The 26,549-nt window shown below is 44.5% G+C and overlaps 1 protein-coding gene across 2 annotated transcripts in view; it reads right to left on the reverse strand.

The window, feature by feature from the left end:
* AHCYL2 (adenosylhomocysteinase like 2) overlaps positions 1-26,549 on the reverse strand; it is a 407,107-nt gene that overhangs the window by 324,590 nt on the left and 55,968 nt on the right. Inside the window, exon 1 of one of the 2 annotated variants that reach the window (XM_069229352.1) lies at positions 1,096-1,227. The exons of the other annotated variant lie outside the window; for it this stretch is intronic. Coding sequence (XP_069085453.1) covers positions 1,096-1,152 — 57 coding nt within the window. The 5' untranslated portion in view covers positions 1,153-1,227. Of the gene's footprint in view, positions 1-1,095; positions 1,228-26,549 lie in introns of those variants that run through there. 2 annotated transcript variants of the gene reach the window in all.

The raw sequence follows: 26,549 nt of genomic DNA on the forward strand, positions 1-26,549 counted from the left end.
AAGGTAGAGTGCTGTATCCTGTTAAGTATTCTAGGCAGATCATCGGCAGTAAGGCGGGAAAAGGTGAACAGTATGTTACTGGTGATCACTATTATTTTGTTAATTTACATTTTATATGGCACCACCACAAGCTATTTCATCTAAAGCAGTTTACCATAATAAGCGAGAAAGGCATCGTGCACGTGAGCATTTGCATTTCATGTAAAATGAAGTACATTTTGAAACGCCTCTAGCCTCTTGGGGTACAACGCCGGAGGCTTTGGCATTTGGAGGTTACTGATGACCGGCATCCTCTACAGCAGAATGATATTACCTCTACTTGCCTTTCCATGGGCCTCGCACGTTCTGTCACATGTAAGAGAGGAATGTGTCTGGACCGAGTAGATGCCCACAAAAACTAACATCAGCCTGGTTTCTCCCCAGTTGCCCAACCTACAAATATTCAACAATTTAAAAAATACAATACACTCTGAAGCTTGGTCGTGGGTCCTAATTTAACACTTTTCAGTGGCCCCTGGTGATTATGAGCCCCGGTGCTGATTTTCTCAGTTGAGACCGATCATGTGTAAATAGTCTCATGCATTAAGCAAAAATAATAATTAAAAAAAAAAAAAAAAACACTGAACTAACCCAGCACCAATAAACACGTGCAATGGTAGTAGCACACAAACCATCATAGTTCCAGCTCAATACACAGCCACTTTTGTACCACCTCATGCAACTAAGTTGAACTTGCAAGGGAACTAACCCCAGCATAGTGTAAGCGAACGAGCAAGAGCAGACTACGGCACACACCGTTTATTTAATAGAGTGAGAATAACGCTTAAAAATGCAGACGTGCTCATAGAAGCTTAACCAAGGGAGCAGAGGGCGCGATTTGCCAAGTGGAGTTTGTGGACATTTAAGAGTAGTAAGCGGTTCCCACAACACGAAGTGGGATTAGCAGAGCTGATAAGAGCACAGGAGAGGGTCTGCAGTAAAGTCGCCTCCAGGGGTGGTTGTGGGCTACACTCATGAGCTTTTGGCACACAGACCAACAGTAAGGCATGCCCCATGGCAGTCGAGGCGGCGTGAAATTCTTTCCCGAGCACTCACCAACCAGTCCGGCATGTTGAATGCAGAAGTGCCAGGGCTCGGGCCTGTCTCCTCCATGGCTAAGCCGGGGCAACGGGTCGTAAGTGCGGCGTCTAGCCTGGCACCAATCGGACTGCAAACACTCGGAACGCTGCAGTCCAAAGCCAAGACGAAAGTAGTGCGAAGAGCTTAGAGCACGGTTACAGGGGCTTTGGCGCCCTCCGCCACACAATGGCCGCTCATTAGGAGTGTTTAGAGATAAGCAGAGCAAACTGATTGGATCAATGTGTCAGCAGTTACGAACAAGAGGCTGGAAGTAGCTACCTTTCTTTGAAAACGGTGTCATATTTACTGATAATCTGCCTCTCCCCGCCGTTTGTATGGACTTTTGCTCCAAACACTGCTCTGCATTCTGCCTTAGGTATGCCGCCCCCCCCCCCCCCGCAGAGTACTGGTACAGTCCAGGTGAAGTCAGCCCTTCCGTTTAACATTAATTTTTATTGCAGCTGGTGTCCTCAGAGTATCTAATCATGCAACCTTCACTGATGGAGTGAGTGACTCCATGGTTTCAGTGGAAATACCATAAAGCCAGAACCGTCACATTCGAGCACGTGGGAGGAAAATGAGAGCTCCCCAAGTGCTGAGGAGAAAGGAAGACGACTAGGCAAGGAAAGCGGGCACCTCCCCATTAACAACAGCCATCACGCTGATTGGTGAAAACTCACTGCGCCCCAAGGCGGCGGGACTTGCCTTTAGCTTGTTCACACACAGTACGACAGAAGTATGGAGCAACAAAAGATGAACCGCAAAAAAAGCAGTCCATGAAACAGAGAATGTCTCAGTCAGGCCCTTACAGCTCGACAGCTGCTATCCGGCGGAACGCGGTTACAAGGTGTCTGACGGAAGCGAACTCCTCCTCAGGACAGTGGGAACAGGGACAATGAAGGGCAAATGTACCGGACCACTGACGCATCTAAGCGTTTCTGCTGAAATTAACTATTCGGAACTGCAACCAACACTGCTGCCATTTCTCAGCAAGTACCATAACAGCCAATGAACTTGCCTACTTGTTTAAGCAAATTAGCAGACTTCGTCAGGTCCTTGGCAGGTACTCGGTTTCAAAACGTTTACTTTCATGTATGATGCTCATAGACAGACCTTCTGACTTCGCTTCTCACTGCCTCCTTCAGCTGTTAGTCACCCACCCCTACTCTGTGCCTCTGGCACCCATCTGCACCCATGCCCTCCCCCATGACCAGTACCAGCTTGAGGGGCAAATGAAACTGGTACAATGAGGTGTCCGATTAAAGTGTACTGGCTTCTATATCAATCCATAACCTTTATATGCCGTCAATGACCAGTATCAGATGGGAAGCACGCAATACCATTGACGGCCTGAATTAAAAGGCATCTATGATAGGCACTATTATTGTAAAGCATGAGTTTATAAATGCTTTACAGTATCTAGTCAAACTGGCTGATCATTTTGTGCATTAGTTACATAAATTCCTAGCACGGAGTAGATTGTTTTAGGAAAATTGGTGGTGACTGTCAGAATAAATAGGCATGTCGAGTGGCTGTCAGAATGTAGGCTGCCACGATGTGAATGTGGTATGGATCTATTCTGGGATGGACAAGAAAACAGCCCATACTGCTTACAGGTAGCTATGATAGATGTTTAATCGACAAAAACAACAAGGTGATGGATGGAATGTTCAAATTAATCTCAGCCACTGGCATTCGCTTGGAGCAGCATCGCAATACATTTTTTTGCCCACCATGCCACCTCAGTTTGGACCAAGCCATGAGCAGTCCAGCACGAACTGCCAGGCCAGGTCCACCCTGAACGGGAACACAAGCAAGCTAGTACCAGTTCTGCCATGGTTAGGGCTCTTCAGCCAGGTATCGCTTGATTTCAGTGTAAGCGAGCCCGGGACCAACGCCTAAACGTACCCGCTGCCCTTAAGGTATCAAATGCAAAAACAACAAGGTGATGGATGGAATGTTCAAATTAATCCCCGGCAATCGCTAGAGCCGCTTCCCAATCCATTGTTTTTTTTTGTCCACCATGCCACCCCAGTTTGGAGCCATCCCTATGCAAATCAGTCTATATCCTGCTCCTCATGTGAACAGTCCAGCCTGACCAGGCAGGTCCTTCCTGATCCACAACACAAACAACCTAGGGCAGGCTTTCACCTAGCTAGGGCTCTCCAGCCAAGTATAGCTTGGTTCCAGTGGCAAAGAGAGCTCAGGCCCAAATGATGGACTGGGATGTGGTCTAGGGCAATTGGCAGTTGCTGTGATTAATCCAAGCATTTCATCCATGACTTTGTTGTTTATGCATCTGATGCACTAAGTGCACTGGGTATGGTTTGACGTGGGCCCCGGGCTCACTGTGCAGCAGGAACCAAGCTATATCCGGTTGAATAGCCCATAACAAGGGGGGAAACCAGTCCTGGGTTGCCTTTATTCAAGTTCAGGAAGGACCTGGCCTGTTCCTGTGAGGAACAGAGTCAAGTCTGATTTGCATATGGCTGGGTCCAAACGGAGGTGTCTTGGTGGGTACAAAATGATAGATTGTGACGAGGTCCCAGTGACTGCCAGGCACTGGGATTAATTCAAGCACTCCATCCATTATCTTGTAGTTTCAGCATACGTTTTATCAGGAAATTTAGGAAACATACAAGTCTAGTCCAAGGCTGAAATGAATACTGTTTGCTACAGTAATACCCTATTTCTATTGTTTCTGCCTTTGAACACTCAAGTTGAATATTCTGACCTCATATGTTGCCCAGTTTTGCAATGTCAAGTCACAAGCTTAGGTCTGCATCCTTAATTCGGGAAAAGCCAAGAATGTATTTTATTACTAAACTTCAGATGGGAAAAATATGCTTCATATCTTAGTTGGTAGAAAGGTCCAACGTTTTGCTGCCTATCACTGGCCTTTTTCTTGAGAGGAATGGTTAGACAAAGTGTTAAATCTTGGAAGTACTGTTTCAACTTTGCACCTAACATTATGGCATTTCACTTGGATTAATTTTTGAAGGATGCAGAGTGCTTTAAAGGCTGGGGCCTAGACTTACTAAATGCTTGCGTTGTCCTTGCATCGCCTGACAACACAAAGGCTTCAGTAAGATTTAAAAAGACATGCAAGAGGAGACTTGCAGCACCTTGCGTGGCTTTCTAAAGAAATCTAAAGCACTCTGTAACATTACATTTCCAGCTAGGAGGCTTTCCATGGTGTACCATGGACATTACTCTGCATCCTCCATGGATTTGACAATTCCAGATTTACATAGGTTTGTAAACCTGGGATTGCATCAAATCAGCAGGACTCTCAAAGGGTGAGGTAATGCGGAGAAAAATATTTTTATTCCTCGTTATGTCCAAATGTCTCTTTGGGTTGTTTTTGTGCAGGAAGGTACCATCTTCCTGCGCAAAAACGTGTGCAGGTAGGTACCACCTTCCCGCACAAAAACGTGTGCAGGTAGGTACCACCTTCCCACACAAAAACAATCCTGCCTGTAATACAAGATGCCTGCGTTGGCACTAGGCTGCACACAGTGTGCCACCACAAGGAGAGACCAAAAATGCTCCATCTCGTTGAAAATATGGATCATTTCGGATATGTCCCTTTCACGTTAAGTAGCGCACCCAGTTCCCTTGCTGCACACTGCGTTACGTGAAATAGTAAACTTGCCACTGAATTTCTAGCTAAAGGTATCTAGTGCAGTGCAGAATGCACTGGCATGATGTATTCCGTTGAATGAAGATGTCGCATCAGTCTATCTGAATGCTTTAGTTGGTGAAGAAAACATGAGCTATCTACATAGTTAAACGGCTGCCCACTAGAGGGCGCAACAGCACCGCCACATGAATATCCAGCACGTTACTAGCACTTGCACAGATAAGATTAGTCCTTGTTTGTTTTACTTTATCGATCATTACTTTTGATCAGCATCAGCATTTTACTTCGCCGTGCTGTTTAAGTAAATGATTAGAAGCTGATGAAAAATTAACAGCAAAGTGGCACATTAATCAAGACGAGTGATTCTTGGGCGAATTGTAAAAAAAAATCTGTTCTATGTGGCACGGCCTAGTGGTGCGCACTGTGGCCTGCACTGCTTCAAGGTTTCATCGGCTTTATCGTCCAGATAAAGCAAAGGTGTAGATTAGAGCCCTACTTAATCATTAGGTACAAGGCCCTTCGTGAGAAACTTCCAAATTAATCAGGGACGAGATAAGAGCTAGCACACTGCATTACTACTACTGACCGCGCTAAACAGTGCTGGCAATCCGCCCTCTGTGCTTTCCTTGGTGCAATATCTAACCAATGACGCAAAACAGGCGATGGCTGGCAACAACCAACATCCGCGGCAGCCTTTCCTCAGCTGCTGAGGTCACCAGGCAACTCCGGACTTGGAGGGCTTCTCTCCAAGCTGCAGATGCAGTGTGAAGTCCAGGCTCGCAGGACTTCGGCTCCGTTTTTGTATTTCACGCTTATTCTCAATTGTGAGCAATTAGCACATCACTTCTCGGGATAGTATACTTACCATCAACCAAAAGTTTTCACCCCAAAACAGGTGAAGTTCAAGACATTACTATCCTTAGTCTCAAAAGTGCACGCTATGTAGAGGGGAAACAATTCTCACGTGCTTGATTGAGAGAATGGTCTCCGGCCGCCATTAACACAGGGTGGAGTGTCGTTCCCCGCCTTCCACCCCTTCGGTTATCACAGTATATGCACACTACACCAGTCTAGACTCGAGCCTGGTGGGCCTAGGGATATAAGGAACGAAGCACAACGTATGCCTGGAAGCATTCCGCTGGTTGTCAATTGGTCACAAGGCAACGTCTTCTGGATCCCAGGCTCTCAAACAGCCTATTAAAAGGGACCATGTGAGACTGGTAATACCAGATAATCACAGTGGACTACATTACATTCCAAGAATATTCAACAAAAGCAGTACGGGAGAAAGGATCTGAGCACACAAGCTCAAGCGGCTGGAAACACCTGAACTTGGTGGCCGTAGTGACAAGTCACTGCTGTTTCCAGTAGAAGCTGAGAACATACCGTTTTGTAAACCCTCTGTGATCTAGGTCACCACAAACTTCAATGCTTCTTTTTGCGAAGATCACGAGCATAGAACTTAAAATATTTCTGCAGCATCATAGCAACCATTCTTCACCCCCAATCAGATAACTCCTCAAGATTTCCCTCATACTTAACACCCAAGAAATCACCAAATTAATATAAGCTTTTATTAAGCCATTAATGTTTATTTTCAGATCATCAACTTAATGACTACACCACCATATTATTCAGTCCCTGCTGCTCATAACCTGCATTCAGCTCTTGGCTGGCCAGAGCATCAAAGAGATTTAAGAGTACGATTACAGACAGAAGACACCTGTGGATACTGTAAGCAACTTGTGAGCCAAACTGTGCAGTGAGAGACAAAGATCATTGTTTGACCAGTGAATCGCAGCTTAAGTAGATAGCAAACAAATTACTGCACCCACAATCATCTTACCCACCTTGTTTAGCAGTCCCTACACCTTCTGTGCCTGGATCCAAGTAATATAATGATATACCCAATCACAACTCTATATGGACAGGAACCCTATTAGACCCACGCACCATATACAGTTTGCTTCTATGCTCCAAGGTCAAAAAGCAAACACGTTTTGCAGCGAGCGCATTACAAAAATATTAAACATGGTAGAGGCATAAAACGTGTGTCTGTTAGGAAGGGGGGGGGGCTAACAGACAAATTAGTGCAGTGGAACATTGGGGTATACTTAAGCTGCAATGGTTTCAATCCAAAAGGAAAGCATGGGAGCTGCCATGGTCAAAATAAATTTTACCCAGAGTTGAATTCCTCCATCCATATGCATAAGCTATCCAATTCACATTCCCTCCTTTCCCTCAACCATACTGCAGTTACTAAAATTTGGTTTATAAACTGGCCAAACTGGGATTCGGCTCTCTGACAATTCAGTTACTGAAGGGAGAGCGGAGGGAAGGTGGTCTTGGAAGAACAGAGTGTTTGGGTTTTAGAAGATGAAGGAGGTACCAGAAAATAGTTAAGCCGGGGGCTACAATGGTATTCAATACAACACTCTTCGCAAAATCAAATAATTGCGCACAATCTTGGGTAAAACTACTTGATACTAATAAACCTTTCTACTTCTGCATACTGATGCTGCTTAAGAGTGTTAGAATCATTCAGCTATTGCGGAGATGAAGTATTACGTAGATCCTGTTGGCAGACAGGACTTGTCTAATTTTAGACTGGAGGTTTTGTCAAAAGACATGGAACGTAACAATACATATCCAGCAGGATATACTGCTTTTAGGTCGAGCATAGCAGCCTCAAGCACTGCTTTTCTGACGTGTTGGTATGTACCTGGACTTTTAACAATGCCCACCTCACGCCCATCAGTACAACTCGTTCGTGGGCTTGCCCTTCAAAAATCCTTTGATGACATTGGTAACTGCTTTACGTTTGTCCCTCCTTGGGGAGGTTTTGTTACTGCCGGGAGAGGGGGAGGGGAATGGGGGGGAGGGGGGGATGGCCAAGGCAGTAACAAAACCTCCCCAAGGAGGGACAAACAATATCACTTAAAGTCGAAGACTTATAGGCGCTTGAGGCCTTCTGCAGGTTTCTCGGAAAAAGATATTCTTGCTGCATACCTCAGTCAGCAAGGATTGATAAGACCACTGTTGTGGACATGGTCTCTCATACAAAAATTACTTGGCATGACACTTCATCATTGAGGCAAAAATGTCAATTCGGCTACCTGGAAATGATGAAGAACCATCTAAGAAACATAATTTAGGGTGCAAGAGTGGTCTCAAGTTTAGCAGAACAAATGAAGGCACAAAGGAAAGTGAGGGTCAACATTTTTTGCTCAACGACTTCTACTGCTAAGAAACAAATTGAGCTTTCTCTGGGACATGTCAATGTAATAACCACTAATCAACAAGTGTGAACTTTGCACTGGTCTAATACCCCACCACTGGCTGCAGAGAGGGGTCTGGAGTGGAGAATACCACTCTTGCCATTATGAAAGATCTAGTGTGCAAACCATCATCCACTGGTGATCTGACGAGGCAAAGACCTTGATTTCAGCCACTACGCAATCAAAATACCTAGCCCAAATTTGAAATACTGACTTGGAGATGATAATTCCCATGGAGCAGTGTGCTGCATTGTATTAGACAACTTGAAATACAAATCATTCTGGGTCAACAAGGGCATATATAATGCCAATACTGATCAATCTGGAAAGAGTTTAGCATATTGTGTATAGAGAAAATTAACAGATGCTTTCAAAATGCTGTATGGCGTTTCAAGTTGTCTCTTGTAAGTGGTGAACACATACATAAGATGCACTTTACGCAGAGTCTTGCATTTCAAGCAACGCTAAGATGTTTTCACTTCAAATTTTAGGGCAAAGTGCAAACTTAAGATACATGCAGAACCTATCTCTCAGTCTAATACAAGGTAAATAGCAAGAATCATTAGCATTTGTAGGAATGGAAACCTAATTAAAAGGCAGAGGGAAACAGAACAAACATACCATGAGAGTATCAGTAATAAAAGATTGTAGAAGAGCCGGAGAGCTGAGACAATCCTCGCCGGCGATCCCCAATAGACATAGCCCTGAGGTCACCACAGAACCCACTAGAGAGCATCAAGGGGAAGCGAAGAGTCCTGCGAGATGAGATACATGATCAGCTTGCGCATGTGCTCATTAATGTAACGGAAAACACTTCAGTCTCTTCACTCCCTAGGCCCTTCCAATCAGTGCTCTTCTTCCTTACCTGGCTATCTGGAAAAATCCAATGTGGACCAGAAACATACTGGTGCAGAACAGTCCTATCATTACAGGCAGCGACAGTCACCTGACAGTCACCTCACTGTCTATACAGTGGTCAAACAAAAGAAACATTTCACAAACCTAATCAAATGAACAACAATACACACTTATATGCAAGAATGGGAGGAAATTACCAGGGAGATTAACAAAGGAAAAACGGAGAGGAAACTGGAAAATCAAGTTGGAGTGGGAGATCCAAGGAACGTGGGAGGCAAGTGTGAGGTACGGGGAGCCTGGGGAGGGCAAGGCAATGGGGAAGGGGGGGCAGTAATCGTGTACGGCCAAGGGCCAGGCAAAGGGAGCTGTGGATAGACAAGCGCAAGGTAAAGGGAGCCAATAGTGGGGGATCAAGTGAGAGGCGTGGGGGGGGGGGGGGGGGGGGTTTCAAGCGACAAAGGGAGTTTTGGTGAATAACATCTAAAGGCAACGGGAGCCAGGAGCGAGGGATAGGCCACAGGCAAGGAAAGCACCAAAGTCTTTAAACATAGGCTTAGCACAGTGCCATCCATACTAAGCTTTAAAATGACAAAAGCATCTTATCACTCCGTCACAATATTACAGCTCTGGATTGATAAAATACCATACAAGCCAACCTGGAATGAATGAGAAAAAACAACTTGTCGTGGATGGCACTGCTAATTCTATGTTCAATTACTTTGCTGCAGAAATCACAAAATACTTTGGGCCCGATTTAGATCTTGGAGGTGTTACCGACAAGCTGCATCGGTGGCTGACCAGAAAAGACAGTCAAGTCAAAGATGTTCCGCCCGCCATATTTAGATGTTACAGCTCTGCAAGCGGAGGACTGGGGACAGATTGCTGACAGAGGGAGATGGCAGCGGGGTACAATGTACTCTGCACAATGGGAGAGGCTACTGCATAGAGGTAAGTGACACACACACACACACACAACCTTAGCCATGCGTGTCCCCCTGAACTACACAACACACTACATACATGCCATAATTCATTACAATACCAACACAACCCATACATGCCAAAAACACACGTTAATATACATTAAGACAACACACAAAACATTGACATTGCACCCACAAACGACACAAGCAACTAAACTACACACTCAGCTATGCAAACACACACAAGCACAACTACACACATCACAACAATGTCTGCCACACAACACTCACCCGACTGTGTCACACAGTACCACAAAATATACAACATCGTTCTTGCATGTAAGTGACACACATACTGACACCACCATCACCCACTCCAACTACCTCCACCACCCAATACACACACACACACACACACACACGTGCTGACTCGCAACACAACAGACAGCATAAACCTACCAATACAGGTCCCCTTGCAATGCGCACACATGGACACGGTTGTCAAGTGCGAGTACCGTCATTGTGGTGCCAGCATTCATTTGACAATGAATGATGACACCACAATGACAGCTCTATATGTGTGTGATACGCCTGTTGTGCGTTGTGTGTGTACCCAACCATGAGTGACCCACTTGTGTTCTTGACATATGCATGTCACAGAGATTTTAAGAAAATTACTGTGACATTTACATGCCTGCAGTGGTCCCAGTCTCCTGTGCAGTACCCACTTAATGTACCCTGGCAACGCATCCCTACCTTCGAGTCTGGTGATGGGTGGCTGTCGTATTTTCTCAGTGGGACGGTGACAGCAAGTGTTGTCCAGTGGTAGATGGGGGTGGAATGAGGACAAAAGGTGAGTTTTCACCCCTTTGCTCCCAATCCGAAGTGAAGGTCGGACAACCACTTTTAGCTTGGCGATAAGCCACATCCAAATATGCATGATGGGAAGGGTGTCTGGGGTCTAGATGGCAGCCATTTTCCCCTCATATCCGCCATCGACGCGGGCTGTGTTTCTTGGCAGTTAGATGTTGGCAGTCCCATAGCCGAAAGCCCACATTCAAAGTACGGCAGGTGGACTGTTGTGGCGGCGTATAGGTTTTCAGAGAAAAGTCGAAGGTGGGGCCATTACCGCCAACATCTAAATTAGGATTTTTGCACCTTTTGAGCTCTGCGTGGATGGCACTGTCCGAAAGCTTAAAAACTTTGCAAGAAAACCAGATGTTTGAGGTGAGAAGATTCAGGGTGTCTCTGGTGTTGTAAGATGCTTTATACACGAGCTGCTCTCCACCTAAACTTGGGAACTACCCAGAGTTCTCTGCTTCTTTCTTGCATATAGAACACAAAGCAAAAGGGGGGGGGGGGGTGACAGAGTGGACTGCAAACACATGCATTCTAACATACTGCTTTAACTACAAGAAAAAAAGCAGCTCTGAAAACACATGCAGTGGAAGGACACTTGGCAAGGAAGCAGTACCAATGCACAAAGAGGAAGTTAAGCCATAATGTGCTCAACAAATAATCAAGAAAAGGAAAGTAACAATGAAGCCAACCAACAGTAAGAAATGGGTGGGTTTTAAGATCCCTGTAAGTAAACAAGGTATCTCACAAGCGACAGTGCATGCACGGTCTTAGGAGATACTTTTATTCTGCCCACTACCATTTTTAGGTAAGGTTCGCACTGATAGACTTTGTAAAACGAATGATAGCATGCACCACATTATTTCTTACACATCACAAACGTGGGGTCTACAAGTGCTTGCTCAAATGTAGTTTAACAAAAAGTAACGAAAATCCTCCTAAACAGGGAGGTATTGAGCATCCATGTGCACCTCTACACACGTTGGCCTTGCGTAGGACAAATGTTTCCCTGGGATTTTATTGCAGGCTGTGAGCCCAATGGCTGAGTAGTCATCCTTCTGTATGGTTCCTATTAAACCTCGGGATAAAAGCGCATTTTGGAAACAAAAACATTAAGAGCCTTGTGAGATCATGCAACTCCGTTTGTTACCAGAGTATTATCTGATACTCCAGTGCATTTGCTCACTTTAAAATGATTTCCGCACCAAATTCTCAAGAAATTGGTCTGACGACGGATTCAATTTGAACATTTGTTTGAAAATATATATTGGCAGATTTAATAATCTACGAATTAATTATTCTCAGTGTTAAATAGAGTAGAATAGCACCATATACAAAAGGGGACTAATGCAATAATCACTGCACACAACCACGGGTTCTACTTAAGTGGGCATCCTGGCACTGGCACTGAGACAATAGGGACAAACGTTTCATACATGTAGCTATTGTGCAATAGGTTAGCCCAAAAACAGGCATGTACTTGTATGTCTAACAATATTGGCATCTGCACGTTGTGGTGTGGAATACAAAGTGGGACAGCAAGGATATTGAGGGACAGTTCTACCAGAATGTGATCGAAGGTAGGAGTACGAGGTATAAGAACCACAAGACTAATGACTGTTGCCACAGTACGCATCACTGATGGGGTCATTTTCGGAGTATTGTGTTCAGTCCTGAAGGACACAGAGCCACATGATGAATAAATGGAGGCAAGCCTAGTAATCAGACTTTGTTGTCTGATGACACAGACAGCACAGTATCTGCAACACATCTCAGTCTTGACCCACTGGTTACTGGCTTAAACGTCATTTTGAGCAGTTGTGAGTGTCACAAAGAATTGCTTCTAAGCGCATTGGGAGTGAATGGTCTATGAGGAGCAGGCCACTGAAGGCGCATAAACACCCTCACATCCACCTTTCAGAATCACACCTTTCCTAACGTCACTACTGCTACACCGATAAATGTACTTGTTGCTCTACTGTGAGGTCCGGTTTATGCAAGTGTCACCGGCATTAAAGTACGTTCAATCAGTGCTTTAAATGGGCCGGTACTGTCCGGTACTGAGTACGGGCACTTTTTTATTTTGAGAGGGTGAGTACATCTCAATAAAAACGTAATACTTTTAATTGGAGAGTACCGGCACTTCTCAGAAACAAGCAGGTACTCTTGCACAGAGTACCTGCACTTTATTTATTCCATTTCAAGCACTGCGTTCAATACTCTACAACTAAATCCCAGTTATGTCCGCGATCTCGCTATTGTCCTGGAAGGAAATGCTCCCTTCCATGAGACTGGAGAAGACAGCATACGCTACGGTTAAAGTGTTTTTACTGGCTGGAGTGGGATGCATGTCCTAACGAATGATGGCGCCGGCTCCACGGGGGTTAAGGCACTGGATCGGAGTCTGCAGACGCTTGCCGAGCGCCGCCACATTCCGCGTGGACCTTGACACGAAGTGAGCTCCTTGCTGTGAATTGTGAGCATTCTCGGGCTCGGTGACAAGAATGCCAGACAAATCTAGCCAACTACACACACACCCCCGAAGGGCCAGAAACCGAGCCAAACTGCAAAGCGCTGCTAATGACTGACTGGCAATGCAGCCAGCCTTGCTCGCTTTAAACAGCAAGCTGAAAAGTAGCATTTGATATTCAGACAACAGGATTCAGGGCAAAACAGGTATTCTGAACCTGGAGCATATTCTGATCAAGATGCACGTGGTCACCATCTGACTGTACCGAAGCATGCGTTGTAACCCACTTCCCCGTGGGCTCGCATCCCCAGATGTCGCACTTGGGATTCTCGCTGTCCAATAATAGGACAGTGTAGTCCAGCTTTCGGCAGAGCTTGGAAAGCGGTCAAACAGATTTATCAACACATTAGGGACGCATAAACCTGTCTCATTCCACTTAAATCCCGAAGAGATTACCACTTTTAAAAGGGTTTATGCAGATTTAATTGGCTTCACAAGCAGAGCACATGTGGCATTGCGTTCTGCAATCCGATCTGCATTTCACTAACCATTACCATCCTGGGAGCCACAGCCACAAAGGGTAACCAGTAATGGTGTATGCATTCTTGTGAACTACCCACCAAGGATTAAGTATGGAATGTAGGATCCAACAAGGATCATCCACAAAGATGGGATGTATCCAGAGCTGCAACTTTGTATTTTGATTCCGTTTCAGAAATATAAGGATGAGTTTAAGAGGAAGTGTCTGGTTGTCAGCCTGCGATTGTCCTGATGACTGTGCATTGTACTATTTGCTGTGCATCTGAGTTTGCCATGGAATTTTATTTTAAGTTATTGTCCTTCCCTTTTTTCCTCCCTCTGTAGAATCTATTAAATGGGGTCTTAAAATAAAAAGAATAAAAAATACAAAAAACATGAACGACCCAATTCCCACCACTTATTATCGATATATATTCCAACATCACTTACATAGAAGATAAAAGAAAGAAAACAGGACTGGAAACGAGAAAGAATTGACGAACAGTTCGTGTAATTATGAGCAGAAAACCATAGCTATATTACATCATTAACATAACAGGCACGTGTAATGTCAAAGCCACATTACCAGGGCTGCTTTCACAAACTCACTGCAATTCAGTCCCCAATGTGGACCTTAGCAGGTGGAGGCTTTTGTCTTGCTTCCCACCAGTTTGAAGACAGTGGTAGCAGCTCCAATCGGACGTCAATATTCTCTAAAGAGGTATGTCAAATGCCCCTCCCTGTAAAAATCATGTGGAGTTATTCACCCTCTTGCTGTCACAAGGCCTGGAGGTTCCCATCTACCCAAGGTTCATGGAATCTCGGAGAACTGCAAAAGGACCAGCGAGTAGGAGACAGACATGACATTCCCTACACCTTAATGGACCAGAGTAATTCTGGGACTACCTAGGATTATGCAGTATCAGTAAATTACTTAAGTATTCCCTTTTGTCAATGGGTGGGTTTGTAATCCTAAGGAATGCCATAGTGCTTTCAGACCCCCAGTCGTGAAGAGTCCCTATAAACCTTTCTCTAGGTGACTCTGGGAATTCTTCTGCAATCTCTAGGTACCAGGTATCTCCTGGTTCAGTTTCGGCAATTTGACCCTAAAGGGTCAGAAGGCGAAACAGGGCTATCCCCAGGGCGGTGCTTGCAATGGTATGTTGGTGCCCACCAGTGTAACACTAGTTTCAGTGTTAGCTGAGACTCCCCTGTAACCGAAAAAAGAAATCCCCACTGGTAGGGGAGATGATGGGTGGTATCAGTAATAGGCTTGGCTGGAGGTGGTGCCTTCACCCAGGTCTAAATCACAGCCTTAGCTCCTTTAAACCAGCAAATATGGTTTTGCCTTTCTCAATCATTGTCAATGGCCCATGCGGTAGATCTCTGAAGTGGGGAAAAGCCACAGAATAAAATCAAGAAACTTCAGTAAATTTCGGCTAAAGCATCTATCAGAGAAGATCCCTTAGAGGTGCAATATACAATAAAGTAGCTTTGAGAGCATGTTCTATTCAACCCCAAACTATCAACAAAATACACAACATATTAGATGTATACACAAGACACTTGGTTCAGATTGGAGGTTGTCCGAGGACATAAACCCATTAGTTCAACTAAGTAATGCAAAAATAATTAATGATGTACTCTTAGGTAGCAGATAAATGCTTCACAGAGACGGGAACGAGCACAAAACAGCTGCTCTTCAAGACTCGCTGATCATATAAGCAAGGGTACAGTGAAATATTGCAGGACACAACCCACTTCTTGATACAGAGACCCTGGTACCTGAGGAAATTCAAGGCTGCATACAGAGGAACCTCTCAGAGATGAGAGGAAGAAAGGAAGGCAGGCCACACGGGAGGCGCTTACAGTATCACCTGAAAAACATTCTACCTTTTGGGGAACAAAGAAGCATCGTCAAAACTATATTACCTGCATATGGCAAGCTAGGGTTAGTACACTAAAATTACTAACTACAAGAGTGAAGAACCCTAATGCTTAGTTCCCACTCCTCACGTCACCTACCACAGGCCCAGCAAGACTCCTCTTTCAGTTTCTAAAAGACAGTTCTCGGTCACCTGGTTTGTTCAGGCCTTGTACCCTCTACTTTTTGAGCATCTGTATAGGGCGACTCCATCCAGCACAGTTATTACAGGAGGTGATATGCACATGGACGGAGTTGTTTCCAGGGTGCTCATGACAAAAAGCAGGTCCTATTCACTCAGATATTCCCCAGTCCACTGCAAGTCAGTTATTGCAAGGTAAAATCTCATTTTGCATATTAAAAAAACAACTCTTGTCCAAAGAACCAGCAGACACCTAGTATAAACCTTGTATTCAGTATATAAATACTACTCAATATAATTTAATAAAGGGAATCTTTTTACTGCAGGCCTAAGTCCTCGATAGCTTTTTGTCTTGCCCATTTTGGTCAGGCGGGAGAGTATCGAGGCCCAGGAACCTCAGCCTCACAGAACTTTTGTTCTGTATCAGTCACCTATCAGCCATCTAATCACTTTTTTGATTCTTTCGACTTCCTGCTGCATGAACCTTGACTTTCAGAATAACTGTTGTGTTAGTATGTTATGCACTCTTAGCAGTCCAAACATGTTTTGATCACACAGTGAAAATGCACAATCGATTAGGCATAAAATATATTAATAAAAATCAACTTCTAGAGATAAGGGTACTTTACAGGCAGGAGGCTAAACTATAGCAGAGATGTTGGGCCTTACTTGATTATTTATGTTTCTTGGATACACTGTTTTGACTCGATGCTGATTTTATTTTGCATCAACGCTATTCAATATTCTGTGACCACCAGATATTGTAGCATAGTTTAAGGATTAGGTGTAACTATGATTTTAAACTTTAAGTAGCACCAGCTACTATTTGGGGACGTCCAAATGCTTCAAGCATGCTGTGGCTGTTGAGTGCTGAAAGACTGGCAGTACTCGCACGCTGCTTATGACCAGTTTATATTTAAGAGTCCTATTCTCAGCTCTGAAAAGTATTCTTTGGAAGCCACATAGACTTGTTACAGCGAATACATCAGTATAGCCCTGCACTCTTCAAGGTGGTGTAGAGTACTGCTAGACGGCGAGCAGGTTCTTTCTTCAGAATTGACAACAAAAAATTGTTTAAAACAGGGTTGCCTGTTAGCACCCATTCTCTTTTCTTTATACATTTATGACCTTCTGTCTGTATTAGGGAACACTACCAACACAAAAGAATGATGGACGGAGTGCTGACAATGCAAACACTCACCCCCAGTCACAGATCTGGGTTTAATCCATCGTTTTTTTGCTGCCCATGCCATTCCAGTTTGGACCCAGCCATATGCAAATCAGTCTTGACCCTGTTCCCATGGGAACAGTCCAGCCCAAACTGCCAGGCCAGGTCTTCCCTGGACTGGAAACAAGCATCCTGGGACTGGTTATCGGGGTTTCACCCGTCATCAGCCAGGCTAGCTTGAATCCAGTGGCATGGGAAGCACGGGACCCACGTCTGGGCATACCCTTCCTACCAAGGGTTTGAGCCCAAAATTGGAGGCACTCCAATCTCTTGCCTTCTCTATGCTGATGACATAATGGTAGTCGATCTCACCCCGAAAGGTCTTAATAGGAGACTGGTGGCCTTACATGATTTCTCGAAGCAGCATCACCTAAAAATAAATAGGTTAAAATCTCAAGTGACATGCTTCCTGAGGAATAAATCCCATAAAAAAAATTACGTTTACCTGGTCAGTGGGTCAGCAGTGTTTGGAGCGGGTGAATTCCTATTGTTTTTGGGGTAAAATTCTGTCCTGTTCCCTTGGTGATTGAGACCACATATGTAATATCAGCAAGGCCCTGTCTCAGTTTCACGGGATATTAGCCTTCTATAAAGAGGTAGGTCGGCGACACTTTTCTTATTTACTATCTGTTTATCAAGCAAAAATCCCATCCTGTATGCCACAGAAGGAATAGAAATCTAAAAATGGGAGTTTTTGAATAAGATTGAAGGCCGGCTCTTAAGAATCTTAGTCGCCTGTAATAATTTGGTTTCTGTGTCAACCTTAAGGCTTGAATTTGGTATCAAGAGTATTTATATACAGGGCCTAGCTGCAGTAATCTGGAGAGCCTTCTGTTTAGCTCAGAGTGCAATGTCGTCCTTAAGATTCTTAGCATACAAATAAATATTTGGTTCATTAAGGGATAAGTCTCAGTTTTATAGAAATATTAACCTTGCTATGCAATTGCTTCAGTTAGATGTTCATTCATTTTTATCCCAAAACCCCTTGCCATTTATAAAGAGCCTAAAAGAAGCTATAAGGGAAAAAAAAAGTGTCTCTCTCGACATGGAGTTTTTCTTATAAAGTGGTGGCTAAGAACATTAACTAATTCGGCAATCTTTAATTACCCACAACTGTATTTACAGTGGAATTTACCATATGGAGGAAGACATTTTCTCATCTTGCTGAGATTCAATAGAGTACCTGTTTACAAAGAAAAACAGAAAGAGAAAGAGAAGCAGCGATGCAAGGACTCAGAGCACAGAGCACGGTGGCTCCGAGCCTTTGATTAACTGAAGAATCCTTGGAATTCTTGGAGAAGGAGGACATAATCCAGGCGCGTCCCACGTGATTCGGAGGAGACAAGGAGACGTGGAGGAGAGGAGGAGAGGAGAGGTGAGGTGAGGCAGCGGCACGGTTGTCTTGCCCAGCCCAGTACTGCTCAACACGGCACAGTACATTGAACAGCCAGGCCCAGCATACAGCCTATCATCACCCCGCGCTCAGCACTTGTGAAAGACTCTGCGAGGTGAGGGGGGCTGACAGAAGGGCAGACGGGCAGAAAGGACCTTAGAAACGGCCGTGGGCACCTATGTTTTCCTGCCTATCACTGGGGGATATTATGGGAGTTCACCAAAGCTGTACTGGAGCCTATAGGAGCCTGTGGGAGGTTACAAGGTCACAGGTGACCGTAGAGCTGCGGAGGGGGCTCTCCTGGGGGACTTGGAGCACCTTTGAGTAATGTATGGGGGGAGTGTGCTGTGATCAGAAGCCCCATGCCCCAAATGTAGAAACCTGAGGACTTGAATGTTTTGCTTTCCTTCGCTCCCCGCGTGTCCCTGTGTTATTCGCAGAGTCTAGCCCGACGCCTTGCAGCCAAGCGCTGCTGCTGTGTCTGCACGGTGAGCGGACAGCGGTTGGTGCAGTGAGGTGCTGCAGGAGTTGCAGGGAGAAAGACGCAAGGCAATGGCCGGTCTCAGCCCCTGTCTCTCTTGAGATCTCTATCAGCAAACTGGTGCCTCTTAGCAGCTGCAGCAGCAGTAGCCACAACTATGGTAGACTGCGGCAGACTGTGACGGGCTGGACTGCGACGGACTACAAACGGCCTGGGTCAGATCGTAAGTGGAAAGAGGCTGACAAGTGGCTGTCAAGCGGCAAGTGGTTGAGGAGGAGGAGGAGGAGGAGGAGGAGCTGGGGCTGAGAGCATATAAAAGAGTATAAAGGAGTATATAGGAGCGCTAAATGGGCAGACGGAAGGGGGGGTCTCCAAGACAACTCTAAAATCAATAAAACTTTATACGTTTTCTACAAAAGTCTGTTGGTGCGTTAGACAAAGAGATCGAGCAGGCCAAGCGTTGCTTATCTACCCCTGTAAAAATGGCACCTGCCTCTCTACCATCATCTCCACCCCCGCCACAGCTATCACCACAGCCTCAGCAAACCCAGCACATGCAGTTAAACCCCCCCACCCCACTCACCACCACCATCGGCTGACCATTTAGACACTATCTGGGAGATTACCTGTGCGGCCTTGGACGAGGCTATCGTAACAGATTTTGTATCACCATCGTTTGGCCCTCTGGCTGGGCCACTAGCTTTGGAGCCAAAAGGAAAAAGAAAGCATGGAGTTACCAATCTAGGAAATAAACAAGCCTGCACAATGAGTTCCACTAACCCTGGGCCTGACCTTGGTAATAATATGCCCAAAACACCTCAGGAAAGCACTACTGGCCCATCGACATTTGAGTACATAATGGAGGAGCTCACAGAGGCTGATACCTATTGAACTATGTTTAAAGGCCATTGAAGACAAATTAGGGGGGTTCATTCAGCACTGTGGGCTCGACACCACTGTTCAAGCTAAACCACAACTACACTGCCAGCTCCCAGCTCCAGGACAATCTGCTGGCACGGATGGCAAGGCCCCCCCCCCAACACTCTACTGCGGGTTCAATGTCACCTAAGGCTCGACGTACTCATTTTTGCTCCAATGATGCAGATACTGTTATTAAGAGAGCATGTGGTGTTGCCCAGACAACTAATTTAGTGTCTAAGATGCCTAAAGCTTCTAATATCTACGAGCATGAATTAGTAAGCCCCTCAGTGAAGGACTTGTGGCCTAGCAGAATTAGACCTAGAAGAATCCGTCCTGATAACCCTGGGGTACATTCAGAAGTTTTACATTTACCCCCCAGAATCTTGTCCGTATGTGCTTGTAATTACAAATGTTCCTAGGCTCCAAACAAATAGAGTGGAGGCTTATACAGAGCTGAAAAATAAGGTCATTCATTGACTGCATGTTAACGCAAAATTAGCTTTTTTTATGGTACCTTCAATATTAGTGGCGAGGAGAGTAGGTGGGCCCACTGAATAAGTCTGGTGAGGGAGATTGTGTTGTCATCAACTTTGACTCACCTGCCCTCGTTGAACAGATCTTCCTAAACTCCTGTAGAGCCGGATCTTCAACTGGAGGTGTTTCCTTGTACTTTTATCCCCCAGTACCGGAATTTGCCCCTAGCAGCCTGACACTCAACCTTAGAGGCTCCTCTTGTTCCCATGCGCATCACAGTCTGAACGTAGGCAACTTTCATCTTCTCCAGATGTAGACTGAAATATAGCCAAAGCTACACAGGGACTTAATGGGGCCAAGATTAATTTTTGGAAAGTGCACTATTAAGAGATAATGAACTAGGCGAGCCCAGAGTAAGAAGCCTGGGAGAAGAGTGGATTGCAAATATGGACTCCACAGGCTCCATCCAAGCAATATTGTCAGCCCAGAATGATGCTCCGGTCACTGTGTTTGGCTGCAACACGGCCGGCTCTGAATCCACTGGGATGTGTTATACCACTGGAGATAAAATTGCTGGGGATTCTAGAGTGGGTAGCTTGGTGAAAGATTAAATGAGCAACCTGAACCCTTTGAGCCCCACAGTCTGTACCACAAGCCCAGGATGATGTACCACCCGCCCAGGATGATAGGCTGTTACAGCCCTCAGTTGGAACATAGCCGGACTCAAGTCTAAAATGCAAATTCCATAGTGGGGTCTCTTTATTGACGAACACATGATATGCCTGTTCCAAGAGGCATGGGCCCTCGAGCCCAAGTACAGACCCAGTTTTAAGAGTTTCTGGTTTCCAGCGCGTAAGGTTACCTCTGGAAAACCCTCGGGTGGACTACTAATATGGGTTAGTAGTTCTCTCAATTGCCAGGTCAAGGAAGTGGACATGGGCTGTGCTGATTTGCAAGGTTTAATATTATCCACCAAGAGAGAAAAGCCACTACCACTGGTTAATGTATATAGCAGGAGTACGGGCAGCAACCGCGAATCTGATGTTTTAACCATTCCAAATAACATTTTATCCAGTAGATCCACTATCCATTACTTCTTAATTGCAGGGGACTTTAAAGCTACCTCTAAGCCTTATCCTCTGGCCCAAGACCTTTATCAAAAAGAGGACATTCTCTGGGGCATCTCGCAATTACTATCGAGTAAGAGTCTTAGAATGAGAAGATCGGCTTACCAAATGATGCTATCACACTTGCATATGGTCTCCATGCCTGTAATGGTCATTCTTGCTCAGACGCTATACCCTGTCCTACCTTTAGACGTGGAGCCTATAGGAGCCATATTGATTAATTTTTATTAGAAATTCGTTTGTGGGGGCATATGGTTAATATGATGATAAAAGAACATGAAGAAAGCGACCATGATACAATGATTCTATCTATCAGGGGTCTGCTACCTACAATAGAGGCCCCAGATTCCAGGGAGTATGTGAACCAGCTTACTACGACAAGTAACAAACCAAACGTCAGGTGGGATGCTGTAAATTCCTCTCCAGGATCCCTCACTTCAATATATAGCCTTTTGGCAGACCAAATGGAGCATATGCTTCATTTATCCGAGGATGATAACAAGCTCCTGGTTGCTCACATAGAACCATTTAATTCCTTGAAATTTGTTTTACCAAAGAAGCAGTGGTCAAAATAAGAAACAGGTGCAGTGAGGTGATTCAATCATTCATGCCGGGAAGCCAAGCATAAATTACTGAGGGACCTGAGAAGGGGGATTAGAGAGCCAGTAAGACAATCAAGAGAGTGCTATGGATGGGAACTTTCCAAGGCACGAAGAAGTTGGGAGGAGAAGTGATGGGCTGCTCTCCTGGAAGCTGCAAGAGCGAATGATGCCTTCAAATTTTGGAAGGTGATCTCAAAATGACAGTGGCGATTCCCGGCCCTTGCCTGGTACTTCAATTCTCCCGGCAATATGGGTAAATCATTTTGAGTCACTCTACTCATGGGTAAATGAACCTAATCACAGGGAGTCGACTAGCACTAGGGAAATTGGTGTTCCTTCAACCAAGTTCTCTCAAGCTGAAACTAAGGCCACAATAGCTTCCCTCAAGTGGGGGAAGGCCCCGGGTCTTGATAAAATTCCTGGTGATCTCTAAGTCAAACCCCAATATCTAGGCCCGTACCTGCACAAGGTTTTCAATGCAGTTGCTGCAAGAGCACATATTCCCTGTACACGGGAGGGGAGCTGAGATAGTCTCCCTTTTTAAGAAAGGTAGCTCTTGCGACCCATCTAAACTATCGTCCAATAAGCCTACTCGATAATTTTCAGAATATTTTGGTGAAGCAGATCTTGTTCTACTTAGAGGAGTGGATTTCAGGAAGTGGGGCCATCTCTGATCTACAAGCAGGTTTTAGGCCTGCGGTCAGTACAATAGATCAAGTCCTGAGGTTTTTAGCAACCAAATGGAAGACCGTGGATATCGGGAGGTGGAAACCTACATGTGGCCTTCATTGACCTTCGAGCGGCATTCGATTTGATACCTAGGAGTAAATTATGTCTGACACTGACCAACATGGGAGTCCCTAAAGGTCTTCCGAACCTTATAGTTCGACTTCATGAAGGCACTTTTGCCCGAATCAGAAGTGGTAAGGATAGTGAACTAACAGATCCAGTTTCCATTGAGAAAGGAGTAAGGCAAGGCTGTGTCCTTGCCCCTACCCTCTTTCTCTTATACATAAACAACTGTATTAAGTATTTAACAAACTGTAATAATGATTCACCTAGGTTGGCAGGTAAGAAAATCCCAGGACTGCTCTATGCGGACGATACTATCATGTCTAAATCACCCCTGGGATTGCAAAATCTGGTTGATCAATTTTGTTTATTCTGCAGAGACTTTGGCCTGGAAGTCAATGTCGGGAAAACTAAGTTCATGGTCTGCAGCTCGCGAAAGAAGAAAGTAAAAGCCAGTATGTTAATGAACTCTATCCCATTGGAAAAGGTTAATGAGTTTGATTACCTAGGAATAAGGCTGATGGACTCGGGTAGATGGGATGCATATATTAGGAAAGGAGCATATATAATATTCCAAAGAGGGGGGGCCTTGGGTCGCAAAGCCAGGGTTGTAGATAACCACCCCCCCTCCCCCCCCCCCCCACACACACACACACACACTAAATCCCATTGTAGAAATCTACAAAGCTCAGATTCGGGGTGCTGCACTGTATGGCGCAGAGCTATGGGGCTTCCAAGGAGAATGGGATGTACTACACATTAAAGAAAATGATTTTATCAGGCACACAGTCATGACAGGGAAAGGTACCCTGATGATTCCCCACAAACTTGATCTCAGGATAAACAGCATTAAAGATGTAGTGGGTTTGAGGCCTCTTTTATATTGGATTCGCCTCTGGAAAACAGAGGAATTAGAACCTTTTCGGAAGGCTATCAAAGACCTTACAAGGATTCAAAGCAGCTGGGAAAAGGTCAGAGGGCTGAGAGAGATTAAATCAGTCTGGGACGATCTGGGCTTCCTCCAATTTTGGGAGAGGCCCGAGTCGATCCCAGGCAATGGTATTCCATTGGTCAAACTGAGATATTGGGAGAAGGTTAACAAACAGAATCTCCACAGTAACAGGGTGGGTCGTTTAACATCAGAATTCCTGCTAGTCAAACAGGAGCCATGTCCTGAGCAATTCCTAGATCTCCCAATACCTGCACGCGCTCGTGCTCTGATCCTCCAGTTTAGATATGGTACCTTGCCAGTCAAATGTTTTACTGCCCGCTGGTCTCAGAATAGTTCAGAGGCCAACAAATGTATACATTGTAATCTATGTACGGAGTCAATTGAGCATGTGCTTTTCTTTTGCCCCATATACAAGAGCCCAAGAGAAAGATGGGATTATCACATTGTGTAAGGCTCTGCTTTTGTGTAATCGTGCAGATGCTTATAGAACTTGCAAATATGACCCGTACACTTTAGTAGTAAGTGCAGTTACAAAATATCGGTCAGCAGCTTGGTCCATTCGCTATAGGGCTATCACAGTGCTAGGTCCTAGTGTATCGCCCGCACTTTGGGTAAGATTTATTTGATCATGTGGTTTGGGAAGGGCCTTGGAATAGATCTCTTTTAGGTAACATGCAGGCAATCTTCCTCTGTTTTTGCTATTCTTTTCATCTGTGTCAGCTGTAATGAGCTATTTTTATGCATCTGCCCGACTTTTGTACCAACTTAATACGATCTTGATAATTGTTTTAAGTTATGATACAAGTTTCCATTACACCGTGCACATGTCTCTAATGATTCAACTGTGTTTAAAACCAGCTTTTATGATCGTGTAGGCAGAATATATATATATATATATTTTTTTTTTTTTTCCGTCAAATCAGGTCATCTAAATTATTACGAAACAGTTAAATTTTTTAATATGAACCTAAACACTTTAAACCTTGGGCTGGGCCGTCTGTTTTTTTTTTCTTGACAATGGTGTTAGTTGGTTAACTTGAATCTAACCATCTTTTAACTGTGGGATAATTTTTAACAACTACATTATTCTCCCATGGGGAAGCTTTAGAAATTCTGGAATTTAAATGTTGAACTATGTATTGGGAACATCAGTGGACTACGGCAGACTACTACCTATGATTGTAGTCTACTGCCAGTATCTGAAGGTTTTTAGAAAAGTTATTTTATCCTAAATCTTACTTTAAGTCACTTTTGATAACTTTTATACAACTAAATTATTCTCTCATTTTGATACAAATGTTTTAGAAATCCTGGAATCTAAATGTTGAATTATGTACTTGGACCATTGGTGGATTACAGTAGACTACAGCCTATGATTGTTTTTATTGATAGTATTTGAAGGTTTTAGAAAGTTATTTTTATTCTAAATCTTATGTCACTTCGAGAGCACAATGATAATGAATGCACTTCCTTTTTCGAAATAAAGTATGACTTGACTTTTCAATTTGTTACTTTTTTAAATAATGAGTGTACATGTGGGGCTCTCTGGAGTTCCAAGTTGTGAAGTAAAATAAATTGAACTATGCAAGAGGGAAAATTAAAGCTGGTCGCGAAGCATGAACTGTGTTACAGTACGAGCACCAAGCAACTGATGCATTCCTGACAAAAAACATTGGAGAAAAGTATGATGACTAATGATGTCCCTTATGAGTTTCTATTGGAAAAATTCTGTGCTGCGAACACGGTGTTTCGGACAGCCAAGGAATACGGATTTTCAGCAGATTCTTTGTGGTGGAGCTGGTACTTTGCTTTGATTGTCATTTTATTTTCCAGCCTTTTGATCCGAGGGTCCATTTGGGATATCAAAAATTTGAGATCACTTGTCCACCTCACCTAATCGTCTTTCTAAGGTGGTCTGCACAGTATGCACTTATTGCACTCCCTTCCCTAAGCACTTTCCTTAGCTTGCTTTTCACTGCCTTGACTGTAAAATGTAAATATTGGGGTCTGCTTCTTTCATCCCGACCACCCCCGAACAACCTCCCTTCAGTTACAGCCCAAATCTATTCCATTTTCTATGAAGTATCCAAGTGCTGAAACTCACTTTCAGGTTCATATTTATATAAGTGAGTCCATCTGCTCTGTTCATGTGAATTCTTCCATAAGGCCAGCCTTAAGAAATGTTGTCCTCCTTCAACCACTAACTTTATTTCTCAGAAATATTCTTAGGTTCCCAAAAGAACTGTTTCGATTTGGTGGCCGTTTCCTTCCGTTCCAAAGTTAGAAACCCTCCAAGGCCCAGGTATCCAAAGGGCCCTTCACATTGGAGATAACAGTGTGTTTTGCCTCTCTCAGTTTTTAAAGATGGACTCAGATTCATTTAGAATCTCTGTACTGGAGATGAATACTATGTTTTGCCTCTTCTGAGCTTTCAGGTGCCTTCATGGCTCTCCTGCATCAACACTACCCACACTACGACTGCAGTTTAGGTCGAAATTCTACAGGTGTAAGTGAGACCTGAGCATTCTGCCATTGGACAGCTATGCATTTTCTAGATTTGTGTGCAAAGTGCATCAGGACCTCATAATGTAGTCACCATGTCCCCAGACCATGCAAGACTATCTGCGTCCATTCCCTCCAGAGCTACTATCCATGTTTACACCCCCACTATAAAGCAGACAGGTTGCAAGCATATCGGCAGTAATGACAAGAAGAGTCACTGGTATCCACTCAGGAGCACCCACCAACTCTTGCTCCCACGGACTAACTTCGGAGGAGACAAGATAAGCCTTCAGCTTACCACCATCCTAAACACCTCCAAAGCCACCTTACCTGATGCCTGGAA

This window comes from Pleurodeles waltl, chromosome 4_1 (genome assembly GCF_031143425.1).
Source record: "Pleurodeles waltl isolate 20211129_DDA chromosome 4_1, aPleWal1.hap1.20221129, whole genome shotgun sequence".
In the NCBI taxonomy this organism is placed as follows: domain Eukaryota; kingdom Metazoa; phylum Chordata; class Amphibia; order Caudata; family Salamandridae; genus Pleurodeles; species Pleurodeles waltl.